General features: G+C 38.3%; 1 protein-coding gene across 7 annotated transcripts in view; it reads right to left on the reverse strand.

The window, feature by feature from the left end:
* The window catches only part of SLC24A2 (solute carrier family 24 member 2), a 164155-nt gene that overhangs the window by 58668 nt on the left and 85909 nt on the right, over positions 1-19578 (reverse strand). For all 7 annotated transcript variants that reach the window (XM_068666424.1, XM_068666420.1, XM_068666418.1 and 4 more), the window contains 3 exons: positions 17346-17441; positions 15110-15198; positions 165-293 (listed from right to left, as the gene is read on the reverse strand). In XM_068666424.1, coding sequence (XP_068522525.1) covers positions 165-293; positions 15110-15198; positions 17346-17441 — 314 coding nt within the window. The remainder of the gene's footprint in view (positions 1-164; positions 294-15109; positions 15199-17345; positions 17442-19578) is intronic.

Below are 19578 nucleotides of genomic sequence, written 5' to 3' on the forward strand. Positions count from 1 at the left end.
TTTGAAGATTAATGATGTGGCTTCCCCAAAGAAGAAACTTATAAACATAAATAATTAATTCTATTTTTACATAAATTCACTGCAGTCTCTTTCTGGATGTTGGCATTTAGCTAGAGAATCCCCAGCTGTGTAGAACAGATGGACTTGTAAAGCCAGTTACTCACGGGATTTCTGACATCTGGGAGTGAAGCCCACAGTGGAAACACAATGGGTAATACAACAAGGTAGGTGAGCTGCTTGCGTGGGGTGTCAGGCCAGGCCAGGCTGAGTGGCTGGTCCTCATCCTCTTCATTCTGTAAGACAAACTGCAGTGAGCAGAGTATTGAAGTGGATAAATGGGGCTAGGGATTGTTTAAATTGCGGTCCTTAGGACTTCAGTAAGAACCCATGGGGTCTGAAAATATCACATTAACACCACATCTTCCTAGCAACATTAGCTAGAACAGTCAGATGGTTTGGGCCAGGCTATGTGGTATCTTTCCAGCACAGGCTGCCTGACGGTGTCTGACTGCATCTGTACTGACAGTGATGCTGGTCCCTTGGGATGCATGGAGAAGTATTGCACCTTCTCCCTGGAGAGGGGCAACACCTGCTTTGTGCCTCTGATACGTTATTTCATCTTCCTGTAGGCTCTCCCCTGGGATACGTGCTTGTCTAACCAGACATCAAAACTGGTCTGGACTGCCCCAGTTCTGACCAAATAGATTGAGATTTGTATAAATATATGTGTGGTGGTACACACGCACAAATACATGCATATATGCATAACAACTATATATATGTGAATACATGTATATACATGTATACATACACACATATATAACTTTATAAGCTCTTCTGAGTAATTTAAACATTACTTTTCAAGATACATGTGCATGTATTCCCTTGTTGAAAGGACCATAGGACAAGTCAGGCTGGCAGGGACCTGGGGAGCAACCCTGCTCAGGCTGCTCAGAACTTTGCCCAGCTGGGATATGAAACCCCACCCCGGAGGTGAAATCACTTGACATTTCTGGGCTCTGGTTCCACAGCTGAGCTGTTCAGGTGAGGAAAAGTCTTCTCATCTCCACCATGAGCCACTTGTGTTTAGACTTTCCACAACACAGCAGTCTTCTTCACAACTTGGTGATAAAACTAAAAGAAATTCATTCCTCTCTTATTTGAGTAGCTGATTCTAACATCAATCTTTAATATCCTTTTATGTGTAAGATCCTCACCTCTCATCTGTATTACAGAGTTGATGTATAGGGACCTTTTCCCTGACAGAAAACATTCCAGCTGCCACACATCTCTCTTTCCCTAGTTTGCCTCTGCCAACAAAATGGAGCCCTTTAGATTGCTGCAGAAATAAAGCAAAGTAAGCACATTTCAGCCTTTTGGGTCTACGTTTAAAAACAACCTATTAACTTTTATCGCAGGTAGTCAATGACTCTAGAATTGCACATGGATCTAACATTGCATAATATGGCAAGAGGGGAAAAAATGGCCTGTCAGATAGAGGTGTGTAATGCAAATCCTATTCAGACTGTGGAAAGATTTTTCTAGAGAGCTCCATGAAGTAAGTCCATGAATAAGTCCCTCCAAAAAAACAGTTGCACGGGGAATAAACAAGGGGAGTTAGATATTTGTGCACACCTACTGGACTACGGTCTTATTGGCATCATGGAGACGTGGTGGGATGGCTCCCATGACTAGAATGTTGGAATGGAGCGATACAGGCTCTTTAGGAAGGACAGGCAGGAGAAGAAATGGAGCAGCTGGAGTGTGTGGAGCTCTGCCTGGAAATGGATGAGGAGCTGGCAGAGCCTCCCTAAAGAGAGGGCAGGGACAGATGACATTGTAGTGGGGGTCTGCTACAGGCCACCTGATCAGGAAGACCAAGTAGCTGAGGCCCTCCACAGAAAGAGAGAAACAGCCTCATGTTTACAAGCCCTGGTCCTCATGGGGGACTTCAACCACTCTGGCACCTGTTGGAGGGACAGCACAGCAGGGCACAGGCAATTCAGGAGGTTCTTGGAGAACAAGGAGAGGTGTTATGCTGGACCTTGTTCTCACCAGTAAGGAAGGGCTGGTGGGGAATGTGAAACTCAAGAGCAGCATTGGCTGCAGTGACCATGAAATGCTGGAGTTCAAGATCCTGAGGACAGAGAGCAAGGTACACAGCAAGCTCGATACCCTGTACTTTAGAAAAGCATACTTTGTTTTCTTCAAGGTTCTACATGGCGAAGTACCACAGGATAAAGCTCTGGAGGGAAAGGGAGCCCAAGAAAGGTAGTTAATATTCAAGGATCACCTCCTGTAAGCTCAGGAGCAATGCATCACAACAAAGAAGAAGTCAGACAAAAATGCCAGGAGGACTGTGCTGATGGACAATGAGCTCCTGGCCAAACTCAAAAGAAGGCCTACAGAAAGTGGAATCAAGGACAGATAGCCTGGGAGGAATACAGAGAAGTTATACGAGCAGCCAGGGATCACATTAGGAATGCGAAAGCCTTTATAGAATTATATATGGCCAGGAACAACAAGAAAAGCTTCTTCAGATTTGTCAGCAATAAAAAGAAAGGCTAGAGAAAATGTGGACCCTCTCTGGAAGAGACCTGGTCACCTGGGATATGGAAAAGGCTGAGGTACTCAATGACTTTCTGCCTCAGTTTTCACCAGCAAGAGCTGTAGCCACACAGCCGAAGTCACAGATGGCAAAGGCAATGACTGGGAGAGTAAAGAACTGCCCACTGTGGGAGATCAGGTCTTCTACCTGGACTTGTGGAAAGCATTTGACACTGTCCTGCACAACATCCTTAACTCTAAATTGGAGAAACATGGATTTGATGAATGGACCACTTGGTGGTTAAGAAATTGCCTGGATGGTTGCACTCAAAGAGTTGCAGTCAGTGGATCAATGTCCAAGTGGAGACCAGTGAAAACTGGTGTTCTGAAGGGGTTTGTAGTGGGACTGACAATGTTTAAAATCTTTGTTGGTGACATGGACAGTGCAAACGAGTGCTCCCTCAGCATGCTTGCAGATGTTACCATGCTGTGCCACTGGTGATGACACCAGCAGTTGACACGATGGCAGGAAGACATGCCATCCAGAGGGACCTTGGCAGGCTTGAGAGGTGGGCCCAGGCAAACCTCGTTAAGTTCAAGGCCAGGTGCAAGGTCATGTATATAGGTCTGGGAAATCCCAGGCACAAATGTGGGCTAGGCAGAGAAAGGATTGACAGCAGCCCTAAGGAGAAGGACTTGGGGGTGTTGGTTGATAAGAAGCTCAACATGAGCCAGCAATGTGCGCTTGCAGCCCAGAAAACCAGCTGTATCCTGGGCTGCATCAAAAGAAGCATGGCTAGTGGGTTAAGGAAGGTGATTCTTCTCCTCTGCTCTGCTTCATGAGACATGAGACCCCACCTGGAATACCGTTCTGTGGTTGCCAGCACAAGAAAGACATGGACCTGTTGGAGCGAGTCCAGAGGAGAGCCATGAGGATGATCAGACAGATGGATCATCCTCCTATGAAAACACATTGCGAGGGCTTGGGGTTGTTCGGTCTGAGAAGAGAAGGCTCAGGTGAGACCTTATAGAAGCCTTCCAGTACCTAAAGGGGTCTACAAAAAGCTGGGGAGGGACTCTGTGTCAGTGAGTGGAGTAATAGGACAAGGAGTAGTGGGTTTAAATTGAAAGAGGGCAGATTTAGATTAGATGTTACGAGAAAATTCTTCACTCAGAGGGCAGTGAGGCACTGGAAAAGGTTGCCCAGAGAAACTGTGGATGCCCCATCCCTGGAAGTGTTCAAGGCCAAGCTGGATGGGGCTTTGGGCAGCCTGGTCTAGTTTGTGTTGCTCCTGCCTGAGAAATCAGTCCTTTCTGCAATGGACCTGTTACTCTTCCCATAGATTGTGAGATATTACCCTTTCTTAACATTGCTTACATAAGCCTTATGACAAATGCTATAAAAAGCAGTCATTTAAACGACCACATCAGTTACTTTTATGAGCAAAAGAATTGTTGATGAAATGTCACCATATGTTGGTATTGTTCATAACATTTTCTACTTATTGCTTATTTTGGTTGAAGATCCAGTCTTAATTATTCAACAATTAATTGTTGAATATAGTTCAACTCCTCAATTGCCATGAAGTGATGAGAACCTAGACAAGCAAGCCCAGCTCTTCCCTTAGGCTTTCCTGACATGGAGATGTATGACTATGTCACCTGACATAGGTGTACTGAAGTAAGCTCCTGTTTTCCTCTTGACACATTGACAGACTGTAGTTATTTTGGGGATTATATGCTGATGTCAACAGAATACTGGGTTTTGTTAACCCCTATACATTGTGAAACTCTCAACTGTTGTGATTCTAAGATGGCAGTAGAGTGTCTAGGTCTTAATTGCTATTGTTGTTAAAAGATTTTAAAAACACATATGTAGACACAATTTGTAACACTCCACACAGCACTTAAGAGGCTACTGAGCAGCTAAGAAGCTAGCCTTTGCCTTTAGCTTGCAGCTCTGTACCCTTTGGTAGATGATCAGTACCTCACAGCTATAACATATTGAATCCTGACTTTTGGGGGACTATGTTGGTGCAGTAGTTTGTGTGGTTACTTCCTATAATGTAAATCCATTTCTTTTCCATTTTGGTAGATGCTCTTACAGTGGGAAAACCAAACTGAGCTGGATGTTCAGCTTTGAAATGTGATGATTGAGATAAAATTTGAGCACAAAAGGACCAATTGAAGGGTTGCCTAGGTAACTTTTTCAGAGTGGCCTGTGTATAATTCAAGCAGCAGATTCAGCAGGAATAAAGCTTCATAAATGACTGCTTCATAGAGTACCAAAGGACAAAGTATTTTCTGAAATTGTCATCTTTAAATATTAGCCATGATCAATAACCATATTTAATTTTACAAAATCTTTATGATAGTCTAAGTTTGCACATGAGTTTGTGCAATACTGGTGCACACATTATTTCAGCAATGGTCCTCATTCTGGTCTTGTGCCTGTGTCAAACAACATTGCTGTAGCATGAGCACAAAAGCAACACGAAAGGCAGTAGCAAAGCAGCACAAAGAATTACATCTGGAGGTCTTCCAGATGTGTCCTGGGGAATCTAGTTCCATATTTATGAGACGTTTTCACCTTCAGGTTGTACTGCCTCATCCATCTCCCTGTGATAACTACACTCAAAATATATACCCAAACTTGAGCTCACAGTGCAGTAGGGCAAAACCATTTTCCTTGTGTCTCCAGGATGCATGAAAGATGCTACAGAGTGGATCTCCACTTCCTATTTCATATAAATCAGAATCAGCATCTGATTTTCAAATACTGATTTTCCAAAAATCAGTAGAAGTAAGGATGTTAAACACAGTTGTAAATCTAGCTTGCATGAATTTCAAAGCAATTCTGAACTTCTTCAATGAGGTTGAAGAAATTAAAAGGAAAGAATTTTCACAGCTATAAAACCACACTAATGTGGGTGTTATGCTCTGGACAACACTGAGATACAAAACGACTTAGCACAGATTTTTGTCGGAGATTGCATACACTGTCTGTGGTTTCAACCTATCTGCTGTGTACATACTCCCTATGCATACTTGCTGTTTTCAGGAACTGATACTGAAGCAATATTTTTGATTTCTTTTAATCTGTGTGATGAAAACTCAATTGCAAGGTTACATGCAATTCAATTCTACAATGCCAAGAAGAAATACTTAATGATATACATGGTGGAGTTCAACTACCTACGAATAGACATGCTGGTGCCATTTGAGGCACCTTCTGGCATCTCACTTGACCTCCTGGTACATAATGAGAAACACAGAATATTCTGCTGTTTTATAACAGACCTGCCACCACACTGATAAGTGATTTGAGGGAGGTGAGAGAGGATCAAGTAGTATAAAATCTCTACAGTTTTCTATAATATGGCAAGATTGCTGGGCCAATAGGATAGAAACAGCCACACTAAGTCATAGGGGTCTGGAGAACAGGTCTTATGAGGAGAGGCTGAGGGAGCTGGGGTTGTTCAGCCTGGAGAAAAGGAGGCTCAGGGGTGACCTTATCACTCTTTATATGTACATTAAAGGAGGCTGTAGTGAGATGTGGGTTGGTCTGTTCTCCCATGTGCCTGGTGACAGGATGAGGGGGAACAGGCCAAAGTTTTGCCAGGGGTGATTTAGGTTGGATATTAGGAAGAACTTCTTTACCAAAAGGGTTGTTAGGCATTGGAATGGGCTGCCCGGGGAAGTAGTTGAGTCACCATCTCTGGAGGTCTTTAAAAGACGTTTAGATGTTGAACTTAGTGATATGGTTTAGTGGAGGACTGATTAGTGTTGGGTCAGAGGTTAGACTCGATGATCTTGAGGTCTCTTCCAACATAGACAATTCTGTGATTCTGTGATTCTGTGATACACAGAGACCATTTAGATCGGTATCTTGCTTCTGGCAATAGCCAGACATGGGTACTCACAGAAGAAACATTGGAATGTGTCATATGTTTTCATCTTCCTCGAATTAAAGGTTTAGCCAGAAGCTGCATTAGATCTCCATTTGTAATAGCCCTTAAGCGTTTCCATGAAATTCTCATTAGCTTCCATAATTATTTACACTCTTTATTTACTATATATTATTTTATTTTTTCTTGCTTGTGCTTGGGGTTGTCTTTTTGTTACATATGACTTTGTACTGCTGAATGTCATATTTATACTCATGCATAGATGGGATAGATGCGCTATTCTAATGCATATTAATCAATAACAACCAAATTAATTTTCTTATAGGCAAATGATCCCCTTGCATGTCCTACCAAGGCTAGTAGAATACATCTGTAAATAATAAAAAATATAGTTTTGATTCCTTATTTTGAAGAAATTAAACAAGAATTGTCATTTTGTTGTGCTGTCTTCCATATATCTGTAACAAATATTCTTCAATATTTTCTTTTAAATGAGTGTACATACATGCAGAATCTTATTCTTGCTACTTCAATTTTCTTCTATGTAACTCATGACAAACAATGAAGAGTGTACCAAATCTCCCAAGTTTTCATCTTTCACACATCCTTCACCCAAGAATATCTATCCAATTACTTGTTTGTAATCCCACATACGAAATCTCTGACTGGTTTGCTCAGGACTGATCTGATGATTTCTCCTAATCTCTCAGGAAAATCTTTCCAGAGTCAGGAAAATACAGTGTGTTTCACTTTATATAAACAGCACCAACATATGGTGACCTTTCATCAATAACTATTTTGTTTATAAACAACAACTTATAGCAAATTCCATCTGCCAAAGTCAGAGTGTAGTCACTGCTTTTAGCAAACATCAGAAAATTATTGCTTCCTTGGATGCTCAGACTCAAAATATATTATCTTAATAAAAACAATTGCTTATCTGGCACAATATCAGATGACTGCAGTTTTGCAGTTTTACTTTTTTTTTTTTTTTTTTAACTGATGTTAGTAAAACATGGAAAACAAGTACAATGAACCACCTCAAATTTTCTGAAGTATTGAAACTGCCACCATTTACCAAGTAGTCCATATCTTATAAAAATAAAGCATATGAATTGCAAATATTATTATTGGAAGATTCTGTTTGCCCAACAGAATTGCAGAGCTGAGCTATACATTCACATGATTCCTTGTGCATTTTGACTTACAATGTTGTTAATCAACAAAAAAATAACATCAGGACTCCAATAGAAAGAAAACTGCAGACAGGCACTATTTACTGTTCAATTTCCTCATGCTGAAGGACAGATATTGTAACACCTATAAAAATGCAATTTATTTCTTTGCTTGGTAGTACTGCAAAGGACCATTGAATTTATTTTATTTTATTTTATTTTATTTTATTTTATTTTATTTTATTTTATTTTATTTTATTTTATTTTATTTTATTTTATTTTATTTTATTTTATTTTATTTTATTTTTTATTGGGAGTGAGGAGCTTTGTACAACCAAACTCCTTACAGCGAGTGAATCAACAAAAATATATGAAGTCTCAAAATGTTACCTATCTTAGATGCAAGTACTGATTTTCAGTACTGATTTTATTTATTTTTTTTTGCTTAGCATAGCAAACCTCATACTCATTTGCTTCATTAGATAGGCAGAGGACAAAGGCTACAGTAAATTGTGGAATAGCTTCAAGTCTCTGCTTCAAGATTCCTGTGTTTTGATTGGATTGATCATTTATCTTATGTTACATCTTATTTGGAAAAATATGGAAAAAATGTGAGATAATTAAACTAGCATGGCAGTGTGCAATTTCTGAGGAGCAGCTAAGACAGAAAGCAATGTCTTTCTACCCCCACTCCGGAGCAAAATTCAAGTAGGGAGTAAAATTAAATCCCCAAGCTTCTCAAATGTGCTTGGTATATATGGACCCTCATTTTAGTGCAGGTAATTTTTATTAATCCTCTCTGCACTGCGAACTTACTGAAAATATCTATCCTTTGAGTGGAGGCTGTGGGAAAGAGCAAGGCATAGACAGGTATTTACTCCAGATTCTGTTATTGCTGCCTGTGTCCTCTTGGGCTCTTGTGCAAATAGCTGAACGCATGGTTCCCAGAGCCTATGTGCAGTTTTTATGTCCATGCTACTGCATCTCTTAGGGGAATTGAAAAGAAATAGACTATTTGTAATAGCCAAAAGTCAGCCCAGCAGTTGAAGTAACACCTACGGTGCTATGGAGATGCAGCTGAAGAATAAGCCTTTGTCATCATGCCATTTTTCCCTGTCCTGGTTTTCAAGTCAAATGCCATACAGCAAAAAATACATGTAATACACAAAACAGTAGCCTTAGGAAAACAAAGAACAATCTGTTTTGATGGCAGCACAACGCTCTTTAAGTTACAAAAAGCTATATTGGCAAACAAGATGCAGGCATTTATTTTAGGCTCAGTGTGGCAAATGAAAAGAGTTTTATGCATTGGAAAAACATGTTTTTAATGATGAGACAAATTACCAGTCATGTTGGAATATATCACTGTCTTCCAACAAGGGCTGCTCTCATCTCCTCTACCCTCTCTCTCCAAAATGGAAACGTTTTATATAGCCCAAGAAAGATAGCCTATGACAGAGAATGCATGGCTAGATTCAAATCATGTTAATTTGATGCAAAGAGAACGAGGACTCCATGGCAGGGGAGTGCTGCCTCTGCCAGAGGCTCTGTCCTGAAATGCTCTGCACTATGCTGCTGCTCTTTGCTGGGGAAAGCAAAATACACTTTACCCCACAGTTTCTCAGGTAAGCAGTTTAGATACAATAAAAGCAATAAATCAGCCATGGCATTTTCCTATTACGTACTGGTTGCCTTATCTTTTCATGGAAAAGTTGTCTCTATCATGGTAGCATGTAAACATTTTCCAGAGAGGTTTCCATGGAAACAGGTAAAAGTGTGCGCATGTGTACATGTGTGAGTGTGTGTGTGTGTATGTGCGTAGGTGGGAGGAAAAGGTGCTATCTTCAGCCTGGGAGCTATTTTTAGGAAAGCTACAGGTTTAAAGGACTGTGTCTCAGCACACTTAATCAAATGCTTGTTAAGGAGGTGGCAGTGGGTGGAGGGAAGGTAATTGGACTTCTCAAAAGGATCATTTCTCTGAAGGACACCCTATAAAACATTTAATGAGATACTGTCAGTGTCCTTTTCGTCTTCTTTCATTTTGTCACGTGCGCTCAGTATCACTCTGAAGTTTCATATGACAGAGTTTTCTCCTTTGTGGCAGCCTGCTAAAGGTTAAAAGAAAGAATGCAGCAAGTAGAACAAAATCCCCAAGGAAGATGGAATATCCAGCAGGAGGGAAGGCAATATCTGGCTGCAACTGAAGCAGGAATGTCTTGCAGACTGTATAATGGAAAGAGGTATTGTTCCCTGCTGTGTTGGTTAGGGCTGGGAAAGAGACCACAGACATCTGCCCTTCTCAGGGGCTGATCCTTTTTTATCAAAGTGTAGGAGATCTGTGGATGTTTCCAATTGGAGTAGTATTATATGCGTATTGCTGTCTGGGACAAATGACTGTATTTCTGGGGACATTTTCTGGAAAGCCTTTCTAAATTTCTGCAGCTATAGCACAAAGGAGTTCACCTTGTTGAGCAAAGGCTCCTCTCACAAGAGGAGAATTGAGGTTCCTGGATAGGAGTGGAATAGGAGGAATGGAATTAAGGGCCTAGGGAGAAGCAAGCAAGACTGTGGAGTTTGGAAGAGACAAATGAAACAACAACAAAAAAGGAAATGAAGTAAAATTCATTCTGGTTCAGGAAAGCTTGTGAAAATCATTAATGAATAGTGCCCTTGACTCTCTATTGTGGAGTATTTCAGCCTTGTTCAATGAAAAAAGAAGGAAAGGAGGAAAGAATGAGAATCAAGAAAAAATGTGAAGATGAAAAAGAAATTCTAAGGAAAAATAATTAGTGGAACTTGGAGAGATATGTATTTTTAAAGAGCTGTTCAATTTACAAATATATGAAAATTAAATAAAACATAAAATCAAGTTTTCCCTTTTCTTGTAGTTTTAGCCTGAGACTTTCTTTACATAAGGGTACTCTCCTCAACATCATGCTTTTAAAAGAATAGGAGTTTTATACATAAGATGGATCTATTTGCATATTCTCTTTGTAGTAGTGGAATGTATGATTTCTAATTAACTTTAAATCAATTTGGACATGTCCTATTGGATGCGCTTGAGCTCCCAGCCTTGGTACAAAGAAGATCAAAGAAGCATAGTGAAGACCACCGCATGGTGGTAAAAACTGTGACTGTGTAAACTCTTGGTAAAAACAGGTGAAAAGAGCAGGCCGGTGATCTCCCAGCACGGACCCTGTCCAGCTGATCCTGCATGCCTGCTTGTGTGTGTCCAGTTGGTGCCTCTGCTGGGGTGCTGCTTTAGGGATCTCCCAGTTAGTGAGGTAATGAGAATACATCTACTTTTTGCATTTTAGCTGCAGGTCTGTAGTTGTTCCCGCTGCCTGCCTGTGCTGACTCACACACCTGCTATGTGAAAACGCCCATATCCCAGTACACGGTTTTCAGGACAATATTTTTTCCCCAAAGGCATATTTGCAGCTTGATTCTTCAGGATGGACAGTCTCCAACCTCTTAAATTCTAAAATAACATCACTGGGACACAGAGTTACTAATGTTATTTTTTTAAGGAATTTATGAGTCTTTCTAAACAAGTTTATGGATCATGAAAATAAATATTTGGACATATAAAATTGGAAAATTGAAGAGAAGCAAATTTTATACTGTATTTACAAATATACCACAGAACTTCCTTTTGCTTCAAGATAGGGAAAAATCACCAAAAACTCAGGCCACTAGATTGAATTCTACTCCCAGACCATCCAGGCAAATGCCATCCTCAGGGTGAAATGGTGAATACTTCACTTGTTCACAAAAGGATCAAAATGCGGGAGCATTTGTAGGTCAGGACTGAGCTGTAATGGGAGAGTTTTTGTGGAGGTATGAGAAGGAGAAACTATTGTGGGGGTCTAGCAGGCGTATTATCCTGTACCTTCGGTATTGCTTCCCTGAACAAAGCTGTTCTTAGAATGGATACCATTGTCTTGAAGATACAGTGGTTCCCAGGCATACAGTCTCTGTATAAAGTTTGGAGAAGCTAGAGAAAAAACCTCAGGAGGGCAATGACCAGTTTCCCATCCTCTAATTATAATCTTAATCAAAGAAGAAGGTCTTGTGAATGCTGTTTGCATGATTCTGCTGTTGCCTACACTTTGTAGTTAGGGGAAATCCTATTAGTGTCCATGAAGTCAATATACAAAGCAGAAAGAAACTGAAGGGTGTTGAATTTGTCCTTCTCTGTATTTTTCTCATTCCTGCTTGCTGGGATGATGAACAGCAACAAAAGCAGCCAGAGAATTAAACATATTAAAAACAGGCAGACTCACCTTTCAGCAAACTTTGGTTGAAAGTTTTCTAAGCATATTTTCCTTGGATGTCAGTATGAGAAGATAAGGTTCTTGTTTTATTTTGCTTTCATCCCTCTTGACCTTTGCTCCTCCTATTATCTGAATCTTTTTTATTTTATTTTACTCCCTTTCCTTCTGTTCTTAAACTGCTTGTCTATGATCCATTGTGTTTTGTTAACTTTGAGTATCTCAGAGAAGGCAGTTTTAGCTTCAGGGTGATGCCACAGCTTGAGAAGGTGTACCAGGAAGCTGTGCACAAAACACTAGGCAATAGATCGAGGAAGGTTCTCTGTACAGAAGAGAACTGGCAGAGAATCTCACAGAAAAGTACAGTTCTAAGTGTCACATAGACCTATTTATTTGTTACATATATATCATGGATGCGTAGACTATTTTTATTACAACTTTTCAAAAATGCTGCTACATATTTTTAAATTAACAAATAGCTTCTAGCATATCAATAACTGAAACAGTCTGAGGTAGCAACAACTGTCGGGTTATCACTAGAAGAGGACAAAATTAGAAAGGCCACTAGGGAGGGAGCCAGCATGAGCCATCTCAAAATGTTATTAGGGGATTGCTATTTTTGTTGTGACAGCAGACGCCTAAAATCCTTTCTTTCAGATTGATGGACCTAAAACTGCAGAATCACTCCTCCATCAGTTGCAAGCCTCCCTTCTTGCTCCATCTTGTCATTTTGACAATGATAAACAATGTATCCCTCTTCCAATACAGCAGAGCACATTTTCACAATGTACTAATACTTTCTTAAATTAACATAAAAGTTCCAAACCTTCCCTGACTGAAAGTTTAAAGTGTCTAAATGGAGATGGGAGAAACAGGAGGAAGACATTAATGTGTAATGTACTCCTACAATAATTTTCCTTTCTTATCCTGCAGTTGTTTGAGATTGAAAATACTGTCTTGAATGATGAGGCTGCTCGACCTTGCAGATTTCTGAACAAGCTCAGAAACCACTTCATTACAATGCAAAATGATAGCATATGGACATTGCTGTGAAATGTCATTGCTTAAGATTACTCTTTCTTCTTTGTTTTCACTGAACAATCTCAGTGAAAAAGATGTGGCAGAGCAAGACTAGTTTCCTTCTTAAGCTACTGAGTGCTAGTAGAGTCTATTAGAGTTATTGTACATCCCACAGACTGATTTAGGTACATGCTAGCAGGTTACTCCAGGCTATGCTATCCTTTATTGAACTTTGAGAACAGAAGTCATAAAACTACACTGCTTTGGATTTTGTTAATTATTTTGCTGAAGCAAAAGAATTTTCCTTACCTTAAAATGATGAGTATTAAAGTGAAATGTATTTGGAGTGCTGAGATTTTTAATTTGGTAGATTCTACTCATCTCATTTATTTAAGGATAAGGTTTTGTTGGTCTAACAAGGATCCTGTAAGTGGCTTGTCAGTCTGGACAGCTTATATTATTAACAGAAAATATGATTTAATGCCTACTATGCTCTCTTCTTCTGTCAGACTCATTATAATTATTTGATTATTTGGAATATCAGAAACTAACCATCTCTTTCGATGGATCTTTATTCTCCATTTCTATTCCCAGGGACAAAAATTAACTGTGAACAGTGAGGAATTAAAGCTGTTTCCTCTTATCTGGTGTACTAACCCCAGCTGGCCATAATCACCTTGTCACTTCTCCACCTCTACCTTTGTAAAGCACTTTGTACAAAGACTCATTCTACTATGCATCACAATGTTCTTTCTCAGTCTTGCAGACAGAGGCACAAAATTGGACAACATATTCCTCATATATACATGATCCTGTCAAATTATACTCCTTGTGAGGGATGATGGTGTTTAGGAAAGAGCCAACAGAAGTAAATAAACACTGCTACTTGTACACCAGTTTGATTTTTTTTTTTTTCCTATGGCTTGCATAACCTTTAAAGGAAAGAATTTTACCTAAAATGATTTTGTTCAAGTCATGAACAAGGCAAGATTATCTCTGATGTGGACTAGCAATTTTAAATGAAAAGCAAGTGAAAACAACAGAAATATTGAATACTAAGCCAGGGGCAATTCAAAGCAAAACCCGAGTGTTTCCTTTTTTTGCATGATTTTGCTGTATGCAAACGCAAGACAGTTCATCCCGTTTTTAGTAAGAGGAAGCTCATGTTATGGTACAAGCCTCTTTTCAGCCATCTCTTGCAGCAAATTTCTTCTGTCATCATAGCCTTAATACAGCTGTACAAACAAAAGCATTATACAAGCTCCCATGTCAAAGACTATTTTTAACAAGACTTTTTTTCTTTAAGTGGGTTTTGCTGCCCCAGTCTAAAAAAGCAGTGCCAAAGTTTAGCTAAATCAGCTCACCACCATTTTCCACTTGTTTGCCTGCTTGGCATGTAGGTTGGATTAATAACATTTAAAAAATATTAACAGTCATTAAAAAGGGGCCGGGGAGGAACTAGTTTTGCAGTTATACTTGAAAATTACAGCTTATTTATGAAATAATTTAGTTAATTTGTATAGCTATTTCAGTAGCTACACAGGTGAAATATACACAGTTACGCAGTTACCTGGTTATTATCTACAAAATATATATGCTAAAATAAGTCAATTTAAGAGTATAATTTCTTCTTCATAGATTTTACCTGTATGCAAGAGAGTCAGAGAAATACTAGTACGCTGTATTTGTCGAATTTAATTTGTAATGTCTCAAGATAAGAGAAGGGAGAGTGGAAAAGTTTGTGCACAGCTCCTGTTTTGGAGCCCCTTTTTGCAACTATACCATGAAGCTCAACATGACAGGCTACCTTCTCAAGAGAACAGGCTCTGTGCAGTGTGATTTTAATCAGACAAGCAATTTTCATTAGCCTTATTCAGGGCTGTGAACATTTTATCTGATAAGCAAAAATATATTTCCTAAAAGAATACATTTCAGACTACTGGAATATATCTTATGTTACAATGAAGTGCAAGGGTCACAGGGGATATATGTGCAAATAGACCTCCTTATACACATATATGGCAAACCTTATTCTCATATATTGGGTTCAGTAGTAAACAAAGATTAAATATATTGTAGATGGGTCCTATTAGCAACTTCTTGCAATTAAGACACATACTTCCAGTGAAAAGTACAATCAAGCACGCAAAATATTTGCCAATTTAAAAATGAAAAAGACACTAACCTCTTCTTCAACATTATGGGCAATTCCATTCTGCACTGGTCCTGAATCACTTGGTGGTGTTACTGCAACTTCTACTTTTGCACTTTTTTCTGTGTCATTATCCATAAATAAGAACAAGAAAATAACAGAGCAGAATATTAACAATCTATTGGTGAAACTGGTGCATTTAGTCTGTGTAAATAATCAAAATCTGATGGTGGACCAACACCTGCCTTACAGAGAGACTAAAATTCTGGCTTCCATTTCTCCCGCACACATTTTGAATAAAATTCTTATGAGTGGTGAGCTGGTGATTGAAGAAACTATTCTACTGGCAGTTATGTTCTAAAAAAATTACATCCCTGGCAATACTTCATGCTCTTTGTTTATGCTAAACTTAATGAACATAACACTTCAGGTAAAATGTGGTGTATAGTGTTCTACCCAGACATTAATGAATGCAGATGAAGGGATATATTCAGTAAGAGATAACTTTTATACCGCACTAAACTCTGCAATTCATAAAGTTACATCTGAATTATAATAAAGTTCTTTCTTCTGCAAAAACATTGGAAAAGAATAAACAGAATCCCATTGCCCTTGAGCAAAAGTTCTTACAGCGATTGAAGGGATAAAACTGAGCCTTCAGTTTATGGCACGGAATTTATTCAAATTTATTCTTACTTTTTTTATCTTGGAATTCTCTAAACAGCAATCATCTCTTTTGGCATGTACTAGATAAAAATGTCAATGGCCAAGAATCCCTGGGACAATTTGAAGTTAAGAGGAATAGCAATAAGAAATGTCTGACTCAAGTTCAGTGTTCCTTATGGTATGCTCTTATGCACATAAGTAAATACAGCTGTCAAGTTACATTACTGCTGTCCTGAGATTCTTCTAAATTAAAAATCTGAGATCACAGCCACAGCAGAGTGCCAGACTATTTGTAATTATTTCAGTGCATGTGCATTGTCCCTTAACCCCATACCCATCATTATAGTTTATTAACAGAACGTCCCATTCAGTTGCTTGATTCTGGAAGTAAATTTTATCTAAACATAGCACAAGGTCAGAAAAAGTATCAACTGAGAAAATGATTCAGCTTTTATCAGACACATTTGGATCTTGTTTTCTAATGCGGAGAATATGCTAAGGTAAAGTAGAGAAAAGAAGTCATAATATGGACTTTTCTTTTTGGAATAGAAACTTTTGAAGTAAAAGACAAATACTTATCCTTAATGGCAAGCCATAATAAACTAATTTTTTACAGCTAATATAGATGGGCTTAAATGTATTTCAGCAAACAGTAGACTCACAAATCAAATCTTAAATATGAAATCTCTTTCTTTTTGTGACAAGGGTAATACTACATAGAATTCATATGATCCTAGAGCAGTGGTTCTTGATTTCTGAATAATCCAAGATCTCATCTATCTATAACATAGAAGTCATTTGTATAAAATTTCAGAAACTTTTCACTTACTCAGTAGAAAATTTATAGGGTTCCATGAGCTGTGAAGTGTTGAATGCTACTTCTTTAAGATAGGTAAAATATGCATGCATGGCATGAATGCATGCATTCAGTACGTAAAGGATTGGGCAAAGCACCATCAGGTAATAAGTTGGTAATGTTAAAAATCAGCCGTGGCTACCTCAAGCAGTTCCTTTGGATTGTGGGGATGGCATTTATCTTGCAGAACTTCTGAACAAACTGGATTTTGTTTAACAACATCGTATGAGGCTTGAACTAACTCAATGCTGTTGTTCTCTGCTTATATAAGAATTTCAGTAACATGGCCAGAGAGAAAGTACAGAGCGTAATCCTGCATGTCAGTGGTCTGTTTAGATCTGTGGGTTGAACAGGTATATTACAGGTATATTAAATACTACAGCACATTATGCCCTTGCATCAACCTTTCAAAAGTCAGTATATTTATTAAATTTCACAGGCAAACTGCAAATACATTTTGCCTCTTTATTTCTGCCAGTTCAGCACTTGTCCAAAATCAGCATTGTATTTATCTCTGCAGTAATTCTGGGAGGCTTTCTAGATGTCTTATCAGAACTTCTCATCTTGCACTTAACTCCTATCCTGTCATTGGGTTTCATACTCTTTTCTGAGGGGAATCAGAATATGTTTAGTAAGACAATGAAAATGAAGTAGAAGGAGAAATTCACTTCTAAGGATTTTCAGGTAAAATTTAACAGTGAAAAAAGCCCTCAGGAGTAAGTGATAAATCTACATGGCTGCACTCACCGTGATTAGCAGCTCCATTCTGTCTTTCACTGTCTTCCACCTGGCACTTCTTTTTGGCAATCTTATGCAGAATTGAGGCCCTTTCCTTGAATTTTCCTAAAAGGAAGGATTATCATTATTCAAATGCATACATTTTGAGAGGCAAATTTTTTTGCCACAGCTTAGGGTCCATAAATCAGTGCCAGTAATCCATTTCCATTCCTCCCCAAACAGCAAACATGTTATGAAACACTATCTTATTAAAACTTTTTTCCTTCCAGTGGAAATAAGATTTTTTTTTTTCCTGTTCTGAGAACTCTGCAAGAAAGAAGAAATGGAAAACAAAAAAATATTTCTCTTTTGAAGAGGCAGTCAGTAAAGTTCCTGTTAAAAAAGTACTTCTGTACGATCTGAGACTAAACAGAAGATTAATACAGATGAATAAAGATATATTAACAACAAATACAGTTTCAGGTCTCAGTCTGTACTACAGTGTCACAGAATTTCAGATGAACCAATATATTGCATCATGGTGACCTTTGTTAACTTTGTCAATTTGTACTCATTCATGTCACTGTAATTTCAACAGGTACTTCAGATGGAGAGGAAAAAGTCTTCATAATAAATTATTTCCATTCCAGCTTCTCAAATGAAAATTTTCTTCTCACCCTTCCAGGTGGTTTTTGTCTCCCATGAGGTTAAGCATGAAATTCATCATCTAGACTGTCTCCAGGACAACTCATTACCCCCTAAGAGAAGTCCCAGGTCACTCTTTGTTGACCACTGAGTCCAAACACCACATCCAAATTAGGCAATGCCAAAGCTGGCAAATATTAAGTGAAATTAATTCACCCCTTTCTCTACTTTGGTTGAACTTTCTATGTAAGGCCTCTGTGGGTGGTTTATGACTGTCTATGTGTTGTAGAAATACACTGTACGTGCTCTGGTGTTTTGCAGCACAAAGAGTGCAGGCTTAAGGCCAAAAGATATTTCAACAGAATCATATGATTGATTAATAATGGGAAGTACAGAGAAGTCACGAATTAACTCAGGTAGCTGGGTAGACTCACTGCTTCTAGATTAAAATTAAAGACATGCAAGAAAATATATTTGGTCAAGAAAAAAATCCTCTCTTCCCTTCTTGCAAATGGAAGCTTATCAGAAACAATACCATCACAAGAAAATGTTTCAAATTCTTGTACCAATGCTTTCATATGTGCAGAAATGTATGCACAGTGCACAGGGACTTGCAGCTACTATTCACGTGGAAGAATTATTGTGTCAACAGCAAATCACTTGGAGAGTAATAAAAATGCCACAAAGATTTAATAAGCAGTATTGTCCTTGCAGTAGCCCCTATCTTTTCACAAGCACATCATGCTCAAAAATAAATAAATAAATAAATAAACAAACAAATAAATAAATAAATTAGTCATTCACAACAAAAGTTGTCTTATTTGGTACATGGTACCTAAAGTAAAACTGCCTGTAGAAGAGTACTGAAGAATAGAACACAATGCTAAATAGTAAGTCACTTCATTATTTCAGTGTGCAGGGTCAATGGCAGAGATTTTAATTAGATGGGGAATAAGAAATAAAAAGTTAAAGAAAAAAAAAAGAGAGAAAGAGAAATGAAGTTTATTGGGATATGAGATGACACAAAGAAAAAAAATGATATAAATAAAAGGAAAACCATATTTCTAAATATTTTAATCTGAAATGCTAAGTCAAGCCAGCTCTTAACTTCATTTGAAACACAAGGGCCATTTAAGAAGTGCTTCTCCAGATGCATGCATAGATTCTGAGAGGTGCCTGCATAATTTTCATACAACACATATGTCAGTTTGCTACAGGATTTCTTGAAGTGTCAGACTCCAACTCATCTTCATATATCTGAAAATTTGGTCTGTGATACCCAAATACCCAAATGTATTTTTTGTGAGCAATGAAAACTATGGAACTGAGATTTTTTTCTGAGAAACATATGTGGAAACATCTATGTTTTCATCTATGCCAGGATTATTTTAATTTAAGACTCAAATTTTAAACAGTATATTAAAATGATGCAGACTTTGATGAGGATACTACATTTTTTTTTGTCTAGGATTGCTTGAAATAGTTTAGATTTTATTGTTTCCTTTTTTTTTTTTTTTTTTTCTCTGAGAGAGAAACTCGAACTGAAAAGATCTCCACAGCTATTCATACTGTTTTATATCAAATTAATTGAAGTTGTCCTTTTTATTTTTTTCTTCAC

This window comes from Anas acuta, chromosome Z (assembly GCF_963932015.1).
Source record: "Anas acuta chromosome Z, bAnaAcu1.1, whole genome shotgun sequence".
Lineage (NCBI taxonomy): Eukaryota > Metazoa > Chordata > Aves > Anseriformes > Anatidae > Anas > Anas acuta.